Source organism: Acinonyx jubatus, chromosome D1 (genome assembly GCF_027475565.1).
Source record: "Acinonyx jubatus isolate Ajub_Pintada_27869175 chromosome D1, VMU_Ajub_asm_v1.0, whole genome shotgun sequence".
NCBI classification, from domain to species: Eukaryota; Metazoa; Chordata; class Mammalia; order Carnivora; family Felidae; genus Acinonyx; species Acinonyx jubatus.
The window spans coordinates 24847459-24865653 of record NC_069390.1 but is presented as its reverse complement, the minus strand read 5'-3'; the positions used below and the strand labels follow the sequence as shown (position 1 = coordinate 24865653).

At 42.7% G+C, this 18195-nt stretch overlaps 1 protein-coding gene across 1 annotated transcript; it reads left to right on the top strand.

Moving 5' to 3' along the window:
- The first annotated feature begins 5643 nt into the window (after positions 1 to 5643).
- Positions 5644 to 16551, top strand: RAG1 (recombination activating 1). The gene is made up of 2 exons (XM_015074391.3): positions 5644 to 5768; positions 10735 to 16551. Exon 2 carries the CDS (start codon positions 10749 to 10751, stop codon positions 13878 to 13880), a length of 3132 nt encoding a protein of 1043 aa, XP_014929877.1. The 5' UTR covers positions 5644 to 5768; positions 10735 to 10748; the 3' UTR covers positions 13881 to 16551.
- The last annotated feature ends 1644 nt before the right edge of the window (positions 16552 to 18195 follow it).

The following is an 18195-nucleotide window of genomic DNA, read 5'->3' as shown; positions in this document are numbered from 1 at the left end:
ATGTTGTTGCTGATTATTACCAAGGAGAAATAGTTTTGTTGGAGAAAGGTCATGAGTTCACGTTGCCAAGAGGCCATTGAACCTGGAGTTGATTCCTGGTATCTTACACCAAGTCTCTACGTAATGGCCTGTGGGCGATGGGAAATAAAGAAGCCACAACGCGACTTAAGAAGTCTGAGAACATGTCATGATATCACATTGCTGAGAACATTTTTTTTTGGTATAATACATGCTAACTAAAAATAATCATGGGTCTTTGTTAGTGGTTGGTGATTTTTTGGGGGAGGGTGGAGGGTACTGGAGATATTGGATACGTTGAAGGAGGTTGGAGGATTGGAGGAGAATGATGGTATGTTCTTTGCTAGAAGTACAAAGAACATCAAATCTCAACTAAAGTTCAACTCAGCAAGTCCCCCCCACCCCTTCTTGTCACAAAGCAAAATTACTTATTAAAAAAAATTGTATTAAAAGTTTTTTTAAGTTTATTCATCTATTTTGAGAGTGGGAAAGGGGCACAGAGAGAGAGGGAGAGAATCTCAAGCAGGCTCCTTGCTGTCAGCACAGAATAGGACACAGGACTGAGCACCAAAACAAGAGGTGGACGCTTAAGCAACTGAGTCACCCAGGTGCCCCAAGCAAAGTTACTTTTTAAGGTTGACATGAAGACAGGAATGAGTAGAATCCAGATTGGTCTTTGTAGAAACTTGTATAATGAAGTAAATTATTGATACTAATAGCCATCCCTAGAAGTGGAATTAAAGATATAAACATTTCTCTTTTCTGCAGTGATAATGGCATGGTGGGATTTTATCTGCATTTGGAAATTGTGCTCTTTGTTTGAGCGGGAGAAGTGTCCCAGGAAAAATTTATAATAAGATAAACATTTAAATCACATAGTAAATTATAAACTGTTTTTTGAGAAACATTATAGGCAATTCAATGACAGATTTTTGCACAAAAGTAATGAGTTGATTCTGTCTTTCCGTTTCTCTCCAGAACCACTATTCATAAGTTGAAAAGAAAATAGTTTTTAACTAACATTTATTGAAAACATAGCAATTGTTCTCATTATATAGAAAATCAAGCCACGTAGTAACTACGTACAGAAACACAGTTATATTAAATTAAATTACAGTTAAAGTCCCCTTGTTTAAAAGTATCTTTTTCTTACCCTCCAAAAATTATTGTGCAATTTTGGGAACCCCCAAATTGTAGAGCTTGGGACAGTTGCCCAGTGCAGGTTTTTGTAAAACTGTCTAGTGCCGTCCTGTGATTACTCATTTGGGGCTATTATGTTTACCCTAGGCTGAGAAAGCTCATTCCTCAAACTTGAATTCTAGCCTTAAGAAATTTTGATCAAATTCATCCTACACTGGTGTTTGAACTCATTCTTAGACCATCTGCAGCTAAATAGGACAAGGAGGAAAGAAACTACTTTCTATATTTGGGGTTTGAAGACGGAACAGAGGACTCCAAATTAGAAAGGATGTCTCGTACAGTCATAACCACTGCACCTCACTTCTCAGTTCCTTAGACTCCTTCACGAGGCCATGGGGTCTTCATGTTTTCACTTGTTTGAGGAACGAGGAGAAGGCATTCATTACCTATTTTCTGGGGCCAGTTAGCAGTCATGAGCTTCACGTTGGACCCTTGACTCCAATGGAAGATTGCAGCCAAATAGGTGTGGGGTGTTGAGCCAGCTACTTCGACTGCCTAAGCTTCTGGCATTGTTTCTTAGTCTATAGAAATTGTGGGGGGTCCCCACAGAGGTAGAGGGGAAGGTGGCGGGGGTGGGGGGGTAGGATGGAAGTTGGGATAAAGGGAGGGGAGAAGAGAACCAAACTATGACTCCTGAAACCAGTTCACGGATTCGACTTCAGGAGACTTTTTTCTGATAGACTTTTTTTGCCCACACGATGGCACTAGCCGTTTAGAAACAGCCTCGCTAACATCAGCGAGCCCGCTGTGGCACTCCTGAATTTGTGGAGAAGGAGCAGCAGCTGACGTTTAGAGCAATTAATAACACATTAGAAAATTTACTAACAGGGATAATCCACATTGAGTTAATTAGAAAGCAATTTCAAGACTGGGGAAGTGGGGGAGGAGTGAGCGTGTAGAGATGCTGGCTGTCTGCTACCAGAGCCGTGGCAACTTTGCATTATCACGAAAGGCTCTAATCTAGCAGTGACCTGTTAAGGTCCTGCTTCTTTGCCAACTCAAGTTCCTTTCCAGGCTAAGGGGAGCCAGATGGCATGGGGGTGGGAGAGGCAGGGATGCTCCCTTTCCAGTGAAGTGGAAAGAATCTTGTCCCGGGAGCCTCGAGAGCTGGTTTGCAATGCTTTTTCTGCGACTGATTCCCTCCTGTGACATTGAGCAGGACACTGCCCTTCGGGGACTGTTTCTCACCTATAAGATGTGTTCGTTGGGTCAGATGACCTCTGAGTTCCCTTTCAGCTCTGGCATTTGAGTTGGCGATGGTAGGAGGCAAGAGTTTTGTGAGCTGGAGATATATAGATACAAGCTTATATATGTAATCACGATGTCAGTAAATAGCATCTGCTGGATTATGATAAGAGCACAAAATGCCGCGTTCACATACTCAGACCACAGCTGCAGGAGGAGATTTTGATTGATATCAGCCACTAGAGCTCATGGCTGTCTGGGAAGAAATTGAATTTGAAAAGTTCTCTTAAAAGGGCCTGCAGGAAGCCAAGGGGAGTAAGTGTAGGCAACTTGCTAAGGAGGGTTGGGGGCTCAGATGGAGAGGCCAGGGAAAGGAGTGACGGCCTGGGAGGTGCACGTGGCCAGAGGGAGCCAGGCCAGAGCAGGGCCTGTCGACACTTCCAGGATTAACCATAGCTAATCACTCAGCTGGGAGTGCTGTGCTCAAGACTGGAAACTGGCATCCAGTCGTCCAAACGCCACTTTGCCCTTTTCATTCTTTTCCTCTTGCTAAATTTGGCCAAGATCTATCAGCAGTGTTTTATTTTTAATTTGCTTGGAACAACGTAGTATCCTAGGCAGCTCTGACTTTGCTGATTTATGACGGAAGTCCAAGTTTGCTCCAGGTGGGGTATGTCACGTGGAAAAGATCTGGAGCAAGAAGAGTGGGTAGAATTTTAGTGGCCAGAAAAAGGGACAAGAATTCATGGCTGAGCTCGTTTCTCCTGATGATCCGATGGAGGTCTTAATTCTCGGCAGAGGACCAGGTGACCGTGATGTATTTTCAACATGGATGGGAGAAAGGCCCCAGGGGTCATGGGGAAGAACAAGGAAATACTGGAAATCCTGCCCTTGAAGAATCCGATATATATAAATCCAGACTTTTATTTAAAAAAAATTAGAAGAGTATGTCTTCATATGCACCCAATATTATATTTTGCCTCATTTAAAATTCATTATAGTACTGTTACTTATTTGTAAATCTTATGTGTTTTTTTTTTCTATTTTAAAGGTAACATAACTGATAAGATTAGACAATACAAAACTCTATGGTAAATATGGTAAAAGAAAAAAAAAACAGATAAAGCTCTCTGATGGCTAAATGGTCTGACTTTCATGCCCCTGTCCCCTATGGCCTGCTGCATATTCTTTGATGAGTCTCTGTGAACACCTAACTTCCCTAAGAAAAATTGGAAAGGATTCCATGTATGAATTTTGAACTTAGATGAATTTTCCAAATCTGGTTTGGGCTTGAAGCGTGACCAACTGACCCTGTTTGCCTCAGACTTTCAGGTCTAAACTCAGGGAAGTTCCAGGCAAGTAGGATGGTTGGTCACTTCAGTTTCACTTAACTTCTAAGTGAGTCTTGAGAACTGAAGCCCGATCCTTGGAAGCTGGGACTCGCTGCTTTGTTCTAATTCTGTGAGATATTTCCCGTTCACTTCAAGGCGAAGCAAGAACGTCTGGCTCTCTCTCCTTGAGACATGAGTCCATGAAGACAAGGGTTTGGGAGGACGGGAGGATGGATGGGAAAAGCATCTTCTCCCTTATCAGTTATGTTGTGCCTCCTCTCTTCCTGACCCAACTGAATAAAGAGGACTTCAAAGCCATAAAGCCCACACACCCTGGAGGCCCTACTTCCTGCTGAGTTGAACAGTTGAACATGGACACGGAACGTCTCAGCTCCCACCTGCCCAGTCTCACAGTGTCATATGAATCTCAGGCGATGAGTCCATCCCCTTGGGCACAAACACACTGAAGTGCCTAGAAGCCACAGGCCATCCCTCCCAATAATATTACAATGGCTTCTGCTCTGTCTTTAGCTTAGTGAGCAGAAGCTGTGTCCCCAGGACTGTTGTGTGGTTAGATAGACCCAAGTGCAAAATAGTGGGGATATAAGAGGAGTGTCTTAGGCGGACAGCATAGCACAGAAAAATCTGCGCACCTGCCTCTCTGACAGTTTTTGCTAAGAATCAGATGAAAACAGGGGCACCTGGGTGGCTCGGTCAGTTAAGCGTCCGACTTTGGCTCAGGTCATGATCTTGCCATTCTGGAGTTCGAGCCCTGCGTCCGGCTCTGTATCGACAGCTCAGAGCCTGGATCCTGTTTCAGATTCTGTGTCTCCCTCTCTCTCTGCCCCTCTCCCAGTCGCACTCACTCTCTCTCCCTCTCTCTCTCTCCCAAAAATAAGCAAACATTAAAAAAAAAAACACGAATCAAATGAAAACAAGACAATCCCTCACATGTTAGCCGGACAGAGGGGGTACTTTGGGAATAAAGCTGGCCTAAGAACTATGAATGGTATTTGAAACAGATGGTGCCAGGTATTCATCCTCACACTATTACAAAGCGCCTTCCAATAGTCTTTCACAGTGGAGTGGAGTGGAGTAGAGTGGTTAAGGGGCCCACGTTCACTAGTTAGGGCTGTGTGATCTTGCACAAGTTCTCCATTGCTCTAAACTTCTGTTGCTTCTCTTTAGAGATAAGAATGCCAAGTGTATGAGATTGTTGGGACAGTTAAATAATAGGTAAAGCCCTTACAAACCTGGCCTACTGCTTGGGGCTAAAATGATCCATCCTACCTGTAGATGAGGGGATTATGGCTCCCAAAGTTTAAGTAATGTATCAAAGACCTGAGGCAAGATTCAGATCTAGGTCTGTTGACTTCAAAACACTGATAGTCAAGTTTAAACTCAGTGTCGGTGCTAGGAGCACAATGTTCTCTGACTGAGAATTGACCAGGTACGAGGCTTATGGGATGGTTTGGATACTGTTTTAAAATAACAACAAGAAATTTTCACCAAGCTAGTATTTGATGAGTATCTACGGAGGGCAGACACTGTCCCAAGTATTTTCCTGTCCTAACTTTCACTGTATAACCTCACTGACTCTGAGGTATATGCTATCAGTATTGGATGAGGTAACTGAGGCACAGAGCCCTAGAATCTTGGTAGAAGCCAGAGCTTATGTTGACAAGTTCATTTCCAACCCAAACAGTCTTGGGGAGTGAACTGGCAGCTCTGGCAATGTTCCAGCACACACCCGTGACACCTGGGTCCCCCAGCTAAGCTTCCTGAAGGGCCAGGTGCCAGCTGGAGCTGGGGGCTCCTGGCCTGTGATTGGCCGCCATCATGTGTGGTTAGCTGTCCTTGGTGGGGGAGGCTGGGAAGGACAGTGGAGGCTGATAAATAATGCAGCAGTCTGTTCTGAGGGACGAGAAGGCAAAGAGGAGGAGGAGAACACACTTTGCCTTCTCTTTGGCATCAAGTGATATCAGACGAATTACAGACATCCCAACAATTTGGCCAGGCAGCCTGCTGAGCAAGGTAACACTCATGATTTTCATGCCTTGAGCCACAACATTTATTACATTTTTTTATGTTTCTAATCAGAAGGACTTAGGCTTTTCTTCCTTGCAGGGATTGAGGGGAGGGATCAAGGGAAGCTGACAACAATTTGATTTTTCTTTCTAACGTATAAAAATTGGAAAGGAGTAAGAAGCCGAGTTTAGGAAGACACTATAGGTTCATAGAGAAGGCACAGATATCCAAATTACTGGAAATGAATATTGTGGGCAGAGAAAGGCTTTAAGGAGCGCTTCCTGAATGAATGAGTAAATAAATCAGCAGAAGGAAAGCTGTGACTCTTGGAAAGGAATACTGTGCTTGTCTAGGCATGATCATCAGCAAACAGAGTCCAGGGTGGGAGGAAATGTGTAGTTTCCCAGGTATTTCCAGGTATTGCCAGGAATTTCCTGAACTAGATTGGATGAAGTAGCAGTCCAGTTTTTCTCAAAGTGTGACCCATGGACTCCTCATAGCAGGATCACCGAAATGCTTAACAAATGCATTTTCTGGACTCCATCCCAGATAAACTGAATCAGAATCTCTGGAACCTGATGATCTGCATAAAAATTTAAAAGCAAGCTCCCCAGTGATTCTAATACCCAATAATTTTGGGAATTGCCACTGTAGAGACCCTACACAGAGGTTATGTTCTTGAACCAGGATTCCTGACCAGGGGGTTGTGACAGTGCCCTTCTCTTTCTGAAGTGGTTCAAGCAAGCAGTTGCCTGGAAGAAGGGCAAGAATCTTAGGGTCATGTTGTGGATGCCTAAGACTTATAAAAAGGCTGTGGACATTGTCAACTTTTTGATGATGGTGTTTGGCAAAAAGCAGGAAATAGTATTTGTGGAGTGAACGAACGGATGAATGAGTGGGGTGGGTGTGACAATGAGGGGTCACACTTGGGCACGCAGTGGTCACTTGGACATTGTGTAGAGACTAAGTTGAAGATGGGAAGAGGGGAGACTGTGAGTCAAGTGCTAGGATGTAGGTGTGTGCAGGGTAGGGGTTGGGTGGGGAGTCGGGGGCGGGGCTGCTGCTGTGACCCAGCCTCCTGAAGTCGCTAATCACACACTCACCAAACCGTAGCTTCTGCCCTGGTTTGTGAAAATGAATCTGTGCCCTGTGTTGACAAAGCCCCCACAGCTGTGATGGCAGGTGATGGCAACACTGAGGTGGGAACGGGGCTGGGCCACCAACAGTCACTTTGCCTTTTAGATTCTAAGGTTGGTCTGCTGCTGAGACCTTTTTTTTAGAAGAGAAGAGATCAAGCGTTTACAAGATTCCTGAGGGTCAAACAATGACTACACGATAACTCGTTCATCATGCTAACTTCATGCTGTCTATAGGTCCATATTTTGGTTCCCTTTCTATATGTTTACCAGGAAAAAAAAAAAAAAAAAAGGAAAGGAAAGGATGCTGGTCAGATTTGAGGCTTAGCCAGGTCTTAAAATTCGGTGAGGAGAGGGGAGAATTTAGGAAGAAATTAAAATGACTACGGGTACATATAAATCTAGTCATTAAAAGATTTCCCCCTAAAGTGAACTGATCACAAAATTAAAAAAATAATACACGTCTGTTGTGAAAAACTAAAATGGTGTAAGAATGAATAATAGGAAATTAAAGATACCTTCTCACCAGTGTCATTCCATTTTTAGAGTAGATGTTGTTAAGATTTTAGTGCCTATCCTTCCAGAATGTTTGCACTTCCAGGTCTGAGCAAATGTGCCTACACGGAATCTTACTATACTTGTTCTTGTTGTCCGTTCTCTGCTTTGTTGTGTGGGTCTCCTTCTGTATCGTTGAGGCATATAGAAATCACACATATGCACTAATGCATATGGAAATGTTAGACATCTGTGTTGTTTTCCACTGTATATCTGGACCATAGTTTACTTAATAATGCCCTAGGGGTGATTATTTATGCTGCTGCCTCTTTTCTAAGGTAACAATTTTTTTAAACAAATCTCTTTCTGTCACTCTGTCTTTCTCCATGTAATATTCACTGTGGGAATAACCTGTGGAATGTTTATGCCCACACAAGGAATAGCCTGTGGGAATATATCTATAGAATAACTTCCTAAAAGCAAATTTATTGCACCGACGATCGAATATATTTAAACTTTTTTTTTTCTTTTGAGAGAGAGGATACAAGTGAGCGAGGGGCAGAGAGGTAAGGGGGTGGGGAGCGTGGCTCATCCAGGGCTCACGCTCACCCTAAATTGGGCTCGTGCTCACCCGATGTGGGACTCGAACTCACAGACTGTGAGATGGTGACCTGAGCTGAAGTCAAATGCTTAACAACTGAGTCACCCAGGAGCCCACTATATTTAAACTTCTAAGAAACATTGCTAAATTGTCCACTAGGGGTATTATACCAATTTATACTTCTCCAAAGAATGTATGAAGATATTTGCATTTCCCCACACCTTCATTAATGCTGAGTAATGATAGTTTTAATCTTTGCTAACCATATAGATTAAAAAAAATACCTCATTAGGTCTAGTTATTAAAAGTTCTATCTTCTTGTAGAAGTAATAAATGTTTATTTCAGAAAAAGTAGAGATCATAGGCATGCATGAAAAATATGAAACATTTACAGCTCCCACAGATCGCCACGATTAGCATCTTGATGTATATTCCCTCAAAACAAAAAGCATAACACATCCCTTCCACCCTCTTCTTGCTTTTTGTTTGGATAAAGTTTTAGCAGTTGAGTTGAAAGACAAAATAGCAAATACATTTGATTCGAATGTCAATGGCTAATAATTGGTTGGGATAGTACTCTTTCTCTGGGAGTATTTAAAGGAATGTATTTTGGCAGATCACATTTCCAGCCAGTGGGTGTCAGGAGAGGAGTGGGCAGGGAGGGGAGATAGTTCTAAGGATTCTTCCAATAAGCCTTGTGGTTGACTTACTCATTGTGGAAGCTCATTATTTAGCTCCAGAGATGGTGATGCAGTTGTTTTTTTTTTTTAATTTTTTTTAATGTTTTTATTTATTTTTGAGACAGAGAGAGAGAGAGAGCATGAGCAGGGGAGGGGCAGAGAGAGAGGGAGACACAGAATCTAAAGCAGGCTCCAGGCTCTGAGCTGTCAGCACAGAGCCTGACGCGGGGCTCAAACTCACGGACTGTGAGATCATGACCTGAGCCGAAGTCAGACGCTTAACTGACGGAGCCACCCAGGCACCCCCCCCTTTTTTAAATAACACCTCAAAATATTATCTTGGAAATCCAGACAACAAGCATGTTAGAAAAAGACTGGGTAGGGAAAGGCTAATGGAATGAAAAGGCATTTGGGAAAGAGTTCCAGCCAATGGGACAGGGGAGACCTGGAAGGCCTTCACACCTGACATAGGACAGAATTTAGAAACATAACTGAACCATAAGCAATGTTGAGGTGTTTGTTGGGCTGCAGTTGAGATACTTCTGAGGTTAATGAGACTTTTGAGATGGTTGAAATTGTACAGATCTCACACAGTCCTGTGTTCAGATCTCACACAGCCTGCAATTTCACAGGATTTCCTTTTTGATCATGTTTTCATGAAAAACATCAATCCCCGAAGCCTAGTGCATGCCAGATGGAATAAACTTCAGTAGTTTAAAGGGATGACTCAAGAAGAAACTTTGTTAGCAGCAGTTAGGATTAGTACTTGTCCCTCCTTCCCCACAGATCCCACCCTGGCTCTTTCCTCTGAGGATTAGTCTCCATGACCACATGATTATATAAAAATATCATCAATTTTGTTAGCTAATTAACTGAGAAGTCGGGGGGGAATGTGTTGCTTGATATAATTGATGGGTCAAGAGTGTTAAGGTAGGCAAATTTGGGAGAGAGATGATAGGTTGAAATATAGTTGCTATTTTTCCAGTGATGTGTACCAAGGAATTTTGAGAATAGTAGGCTGTTTGGATCTGGAGAGGACTCAAATGACATTTTCAGATTTTTATCTACAGCATGATTGGTGTCTACACTGACACCAATTGGTAGGGTTTCCTGGCATATGCAATTGCTAATATTTTTTTATCAGAAGAAAAATCTTATTCCCACCTCTTCTTATTACAAACTATAAAGCTAATGTCCATTGTCCAGTAATGACTTCCAGGATGGCCTATGTGATTTTTATCTGAAACTACTTGAATTTTTCATCTTAAAAGCCCTTTGGAATGTTTGTACATGCACCCTATGGTTTGTTGCAGGTTTAAAGTTCTGTGGTTTTTTGTTTCTAATAGAGACACAGCCCTTATAATTTACAGCAGTGTTCACTAATTAAAATTGTAAGCATAATTACTATCCATGATACTTATTATTAGCTAGCATTCATAACGCTTCAAAATTCACTTCATTCTTTCAAGTAGTGAGTAATTAGTTTCTTTGGGTTTGTAGCTTTATCATCCCTTTATGGCCTGTTTAGAAGAAATAAACAACCAACCTCCTGGGAGACTGCTTTAAAAAGCTGGAAATATATCGTCCAGCTAGTGCAATGAGGCTAATACAATGCAGAAAATATGACTTTTCCGTGATTTCACTAGCCAGTTTTTCCTTGTATTTCTTCAGCAAATAACTATTCAACCCTAATACTAGGAATTGCACTAGGAAGTGTATTAGGAATGTTGGAGAGACAGAAATGAATTACTCAGAGATTCTGTCCTCAAAAACCTTAAGGTTTTGGTGGAAAGAAGTAAGAGTGTACATATCTATGTAACACAAACCATGTGGTGCACGGTGGTGTAAACGACCACGTGCGCTGTCAAGGCAGGGAATGACTGTCCTCTGCTGTATGCTCAGCACCTAACATAGTGTATTAAAATGGGAGGTTGGAGAAGTAACTTTTTGCATCAGTGAATGAATGAACAATTGAATGTATTCATTCCTATTTCTTCCAAGATGCATCAGTGGGATATTGAATTTTTTGTCTTAATCTGACTTATTTCCATTGTTCTCAGGTAACTCAGCCATCATGGCTGTCTCTTTGCCACCTGCCCTGGGACTCAGTTCCGCCCCAGATGAAATTCAGCACCCGCATATGAAATTTTCAGAATGGAAATTTAAGCTCTTCAGGGTGAGATCTTTTGAAAAGGCACCTGAAGAAGCTCAAATAGAAAAGAAAATTTCCTCCGAGGGGAAACCCTCTCTGGAGCAATCTCCAGCAGTCCTGGACGAGGCTGATGGTCAGAAGCCAGCCCCGAGTCAACCGGCATTAAAAGCTCACCCTACGTTTTCGAAGAAATCCCATGATGATGGGAAAGCAGGAGACAAAGCAATCCACCAAGCCAACCTTCGCCATCTCTGCCGTATCTGTGGGAATTCTTTTAAAACTGATGGGCACAATAGGAGCTATCCAGTGCATGGGCCAGTGGATGGTAAAACCCAAGTCCTTTTACGAAAGAAGGAAAAGAGAGCCACTTCCTGGCCAGACCTCATTGCCAAGGTTTTCCGGATTGATGTGAAAGCAGACGTTGACTCGATCCACCCCACTGAATTCTGCCACAGCTGCTGGAACATCATGTACAGGAAGTTTAGCAGTGCCCCGTGTGAAGTTAACTTCCCAAGGAATGCACCCATGGAGTGGCATCCCCACATGCCATCCTGTGACATCTGCCACGCTGCCCGCCGGGGACTCAAAAGGAAGAGTCATCAGCCAAACGTGCAGCTCAGCAAAAAACTTAAAACCATGGTTGACCGAGCGAGAAGAGCCCGTCGGCACAAGAAAAGAGCTCGGGCAAGGATCAGCAGCAAGGAAGTGATGAAGAAGATCTCCAAGTGCAGTGACATTCATCTTAGTACCAAGCTTCTCGCGGTGGACTTCCCTGCACACTTTGTGAAATCTATCTCCTGCCAGATTTGTGAACACATCCTGGCTGACCCTGTGGAGACCAGCTGTAAGCACGTATTTTGCAGGATTTGCATTCTCAGGTGCCTCAAAGTCATGGGCAGCTATTGTCCCTGTTGCCAATATCCCTGCTTCCCTACCGACCTGGAGAGTCCGGTGAAGTCCTTTGTGAGCATCTTGAACTCCCTGATGGTGAGATGTCCAGCAAAAGAGTGCAATGAGGAGGTCAGCTTGGAAAAATATAACCACCATGTCTCAAGCCACAAGGAGTCAAAAGAGACTTTTGTGCATATTAATAAAGGGGGTCGGCCCCGCCAGCATCTCCTGTCCCTGACGCGAAGGGCTCAGAAGCATCGCCTGAGGGAGCTCAAGCTGCAAGTGAAGGCTTTCGCCGACAAGGAAGAAGGTGGAGATGTGAAGTCTGTGTGTCTGACCTTGTTCCTGCTGGCACTGAGGGCAAGGAATGAGCACAGACAAGCCGACGAGCTGGAGGCCATCATGCAGGGACGGGGTTCTGGCCTGCAGCCAGCTGTGTGCTTGGCCATCCGTGTCAACACCTTCCTCAGCTGCAGTCAGTACCACAAGATGTACAGGACTGTGAAAGCCATCACGGGGAGGCAGATTTTTCAGCCTTTGCACGCCCTTCGGAATGCTGAGAAGGTCCTCCTGCCAGGCTACTACCCCTTTGAGTGGCAGCCACCTCTGAAGAACGTGTCTTCCAGCACTGACGTCGGCATTATTGATGGCCTGTCTGGACTGTCCTCCTCTGTGGACGATTACCCGGTGGACACCATTGCCAAGCGGTTCCGCTACGACTCGGCTTTGGTGTCTGCTTTGATGGACATGGAAGAAGATATCCTGGAAGGCATGAGAGCCCAAGACTTGGATGACTACCTGAATGGCCCCTTCACCGTCGTGGTGAAGGAGTCTTGTGACGGCATGGGAGATGTGAGTGAGAAGCATGGGAGCGGGCCAGCAGTTCCAGAAAAGGCGGTTCGCTTTTCGTTCACAGTCATGAAGATTACTGTAGCGCACGGCTCAGAAAACGTGAAGGTATTTGAGGAGGTCAAACCTAACTCTGAACTGTGTTGCAAGCCCTTGTGCCTCATGCTGGCAGACGAGTCTGACCACGAGACGCTGACGGCCATCTTGAGCCCTCTCATTGCCGAGAGGGAGGCCATGAAGGCCAGCAACTTAGTGCTGGAGATGGGAGGCATCCTTCGGACTTTCAAGTTCATCTTCAGGGGCACTGGGTACGATGAGAAGCTTGTCCGGGAAGTTGAAGGCCTCGAGGCTTCTGGCTCAGTCTACATTTGTACCCTTTGTGATGCCACCCGCCTGGAGGCCTCTCAAAATCTTGTCTTCCACTCCATAACCAGAAGCCACTCTGAGAACCTGGAGCGCTACGAGGTCTGGCGTTCCAACCCGTACCACGAGTCTGTGGAAGAACTGCGGAATCGCGTGAAAGGAGTCTCATCGAAACCTTTCATTGAGACCGTCCCTTCCATAGATGCACTCCACTGTGACATTGGCAATGCGGCTGAGTTCTACAAGATTTTCCAGCTAGAGATAGGGGAGGTGTACAAGAATCCCAATGCCTCCAAAGAGGAAAGGAAAAGGTGGCAGGCTACGCTGGACAAGCATCTCCGGAAGAAGATGAACCTGAAGCCAATCATGAGGATGAATGGCAACTTTGCCAGGAGGCTCATGACCAAAGAAACAGTTGAAGCAGTCTGTGAATTAATCCCCTCTGAGGAGAGGCATGAAGCTCTCAGGGAGCTGATGGACCTTTACCTGAAGATGAAACCCGTGTGGCGATCGACATGTCCTGCTAAAGAGTGCCCAGAATCCCTCTGCCAGTATAGTTTCAATTCACAGCGTTTTGCTGAGCTCCTCTCTACCAAGTTCAAGTATAGATATGAGGGCAAAATCACCAATTACTTTCACAAAACCTTGGCACACGTGCCTGAAATTATTGAAAGAGACGGCTCCATTGGGGCATGGGCAAGCGAGGGAAATGAATCTGGCAACAAACTGTTCAGGCGCTTCCGAAAAATGAATGCCAGACAGTCCAAGTGCTACGAGATGGAAGATGTCTTGAAACATCATTGGTTGTATACCTCCAAATATCTGCAGAAGTTTATGAACGCTCATAACGCGTGTAGAAACTCTGGGTTTACCTTAAACTCGCAGCCAGGCGTGGGGGACCCAATAGGCCTAGAGGACTCTCTGGAAACTCAAGATTCGATGGATTTTTAAGCAGGGCAGCCGCCTTTGTGTTGGTTTTGCAAATAAGTTTTCTTCTGGGTTGCACTGAGACCTTCTCCTGACACCCTTCACTTCTGTGTGTGGGGCTTCACCACCCGAGCAGTGGTAGATCGGAGAGGCCAGAGGTGCCGAATCCATGTCAGCAATGGATAACTGATGAGCTGAGTGCTTGAGCCATTTAGGGAGTTCAGGAAAGCAACAGGAGAAATCAGTTATTTGGAAGCTCAATAACTCAGAACAGGAGTAACTGCAGGGGCCCAGAGATGAACAAAGATGTGCGTGTGTGACTGAGTGCCGTGGAAAATCAAAGCTAAGGTTGTCAAAGAAATAGCCAGGGAAGTCAGGAAAGGGATTTGTCTTGTGGTTGCATTCCCCACCCCCTCAATTTATTATTCTTTGTATTGAGATATAAGTGTTTTTTTTTAAATACCATTTCTGTAGAATTCTTTATTTTATAAATTTCACAGATCTTGGCTTATTCCACAGGATTCAAAAATCTTTAAAAGCTCTTCAGATTTCTCTGATAATAACATCTTACACTTGTATGGCATGGTGACCTTTACAAAGTGCTCAGTGCATTTTCTCATTTGGTATCTTTATGCAGAAATACCCTACATCCAGAACATTTTTGGAAAATCAGCCTTCTTCTGAGTCTCAATGATGTCAATGTTGAGTGACCTTAAGGGGCTTAGGGGGTCATCTGCCACCATGAATTTTTCAATAATAAAGTTGAAAGAATAAAACTGTTAGCTACAGTTAGTCATGAAATCTTCTGATAATACATTTTTCTTATCTATCAGTAGCCAAATATGATTTTTATTTTTACTTTTTAATTTCAATTAGAGTCTCCAATGCTTTTCTATATAATCTTGAAGCCTTTTAAAATCTGGGTTTACTTACTGTATAAAAACAGATCTAATGTTTTACTGAAAAATTTCTGCCAGATTTTCTCCATGTGAAACCGGGGTCAATTTTACTAAATCCAGATTTCATGGAGTCTTTCCCTCTGCAATGTGTTACTCTTTCTATTAAGACCAGTTTACTTTTTTATCACTTATTTTTGTTTTTATTTTTTGAGAGACAGCACAAACAGTGGAGTGGCAGAGAGAGAGAGAGAGAGAGAGAGAGAGAGACCCAAGCAAGCTTCACGCCCAGTGCAGAGCCTGACATGAGGCTTGATCTTGCCACTGGGAGATCATAACCTGAGCCAAAATCAAGAGTTGGATGCTTAACTGACTGAGCCACCCAGATACCCCAAGATCAGTTTACTTTTAGTGTATTCAGATTTTCATAGCAGGATACCTTTGTACTTTTCACACCTGCTCTGTTTAGATGAATCCTGCTCGTAGTAAAGAGGAAGAGTTAACATTTGTAGAGTGGGTTTTTTGGGGTTTTTTTGTGGGTTTTTTTTGGCCACTTTTGAATATTTTCACATTCATTTTGCCTCATTTTTCCTCACAACAACCCTGTGTGGGTGGATATTGTTATTATTCCCATTTGATGGAGGGTTAAACGATCTGCCTGAAGTTACTGTGATAGTAAATATCTGATCTGGAATTTGAACTCAGGCATTTTGTTTCCAAATTCCATGTTCCTTCCACCACAAAAATTAACCACCATCTTTTTTTTTCTTTTTATAAGGCGGTATCATTATTTGTTTAGGATCCAGAACTAATCGCACTACAGTTTATAATTCTTAGGAGCAGAGATGAGTGGGTTTTACAAGTCATTATTGTGCTTTGAGCTCTTTGATAGAAGGGAATGCTAATGCCCCCAAGAGGCCCCCAAATCTCTGGTGGCTCCGGTTATTTGGAAACTATTGTCTTCATCCTTAGGAATTTGAGAATTGCCAATTGCTGGCAATTTAGAGCAGGCATGGGATTTTATATGCTAGTGAGTCATAATGATATGTTAGTGTTAATTAGGTTTTTTCCCTTTCTTTGATTTTATTGGCCATAATTGCCACTCTTCATACACAGTATATCAAAGAGCTGTGTAATTTAGTTGTCAAACGTGTGTCAGTGACATTATCCTAAATGACATGCATTTAGTGCTTTTGCAGGGTTTGAGCCCTGAATTTTCCACTAAAAAATACAGCAGTCTTCCTTGCTTTTTATATATAGCATATATATAAATTGCAAAGATATTCGTAATTTAGTTGTCAAAAATATATACAGATTTTAATTGTTTTTGTTTTTCTGGAGAATGTTGAGTTTTGTATTTTGTAAACTAATGGGCTTCTGAGCCACCCCTACCCTTCATCCCATTTGATCCTTACAGCATGTCTCTGCGCTAATAAACAGCTAAATTTATGTAATCATTCATTTCCTGAGGCATGCTGGTGCTGGTTATTTGCAGATCCCCCCCCCCCCCATTTCCACTCTGTTACTTGATTGGTGGCACTGTAAATACTTTCTGATATTAAATTCTCCTTTCTAGCATTGCGGGATCTATTTTGAATGCATGTGACTAACAGCATGATTTATAGCACAACCTTCCCAATAATCTCTTAATCAGATCACATTTTGATAAACCCCAGGAACATCTGGCCGCAGGAGTTTCAATATGTAGAAATGCTGCCTCTGGTTGTTTGAGCCCTCAGTGTTGAGACTGCAATATCGAAGACCTGGTTTTATACTGGAGTTTTATTTTTGACAATGCCCATTGTAAATGCACGCACATTCTCCAGGGAAATTCACCACACTGAACAGAGCATTTTGTACTTTTTTTTTTTTTTTTTTTTTGGAGTGTAGACTGGGACTTCAGAAGTGCAATGCATTTTTCTCCAGTGAAACCTGATTCTACAAGTTTTCCTGCCAACCCACGGAGGCGCACTGCAGGGACCAGTGGTAATGGCTGATGAAAACTGATGAGTGGTTGGGGTGAGGTCAAAAAGTGCTCTGGGATTAATAAACACGCACTGAGAAGCAAGAGCAGGAGAAAAGATGTGTTTTCCTTCCAGGTGAGCTGGAGTTTAGTTTTGCCTCAATTTGTTTTCACAATATAGAGACGAAGATAAAGATTTTGTTGGTTGAGTATGTAGGTCTCGCATTACATCAAACAGAATTCAAATTCCGGGGACTAGTAGGGTTTGTAAGCCAGTGGTGTTTGAGAGGAACAAATCACCATTTGGATGCAAATGATTTTTCACTGCGGGTGTGTATGTGTCTTCAGTCGTTGACTGGGAGATGGTCTGTTCTTTCATTGTTAAGAAGTAAGGGTGTTTTAAGTAAGTTTACTTTCATTGTTTTAAGTAAGGGTGGATATTTTGTTCTATTTCATTTTTTCTCTTTAACTGTAGTAATCTACATAAATATACCTCAGAAATCATTTTTGGTAAGATTTTTGTATGAATGGCACTTCACTTTATTTTCTTGACAAATAATCATAAAGTCTGCTTAATGGCTTCCAAGAGCTTTCCTTTTTGTGTTTTAGGGAAAGTTCAGGTGTCAGGATGCAATGGAATTTTATCTGATGCAGCTTACCTGTGTTTCCCTATCAAATGTTTTCAAATTAAACAAACTATGTATTGCAATACTTACTTTTGGATTTTAATATTTTTACTCCTTATTAATATGAATATTGTTTTTGTGAACAATTTTATGTTTAAGTATTTGAAATAAAGTTTAAAATTTGAAAACAGTGTATTGTGATTTATATTCAAATAATAATATTGAGGGCGACATTTGAAACAATGAAGTAACACATTTTTTCTTGAGGAAAATACAAAATAAATTTGGTGAACTTTAGAATAAAGGGCAACAGAGTAGTGATAACGAGTATGATTTATCCTAATATAGGCTGAGACCATTTGTTTCTAGATATTTGAAGTGAATAGAAAATATAGAATTTGAAAATATAGAATTTGAAAATAAGTGGTTTTTGACTCTTTTTGAGAATCAAATAAAATATGGGCCTGTTTCTCAGAAAATTCACATTTTCATACCCTGAAAACTTTGGTCAGAGTGGTCGACTTGTCCAGAGCCACACGGGTAATGGCAGGAATGAGCTAGATCCCGCGTTCTTTTGTCCAGTGTTTTTTCTAATGGTGATATTGATGGTGATGATGATGATGATGATGATGATACAAACATCAACAACGTCTGCCACTTAGCAAACAGGGTGTGGTAAGCAATGGCACATGGTTTTCTCATTGGATTCTTTCAGAGCGGGTACTGTTACCTCCATGTTGCACATGAGGTCACTGAAGCTTAGCTCAGCCAGAAAAGGGCAGGCCTGCAGCTCCACAATTTCCCCTCCACCTCTGTCCAGCTTACCTGTACACTACTCAGTCATCTCTTCATCA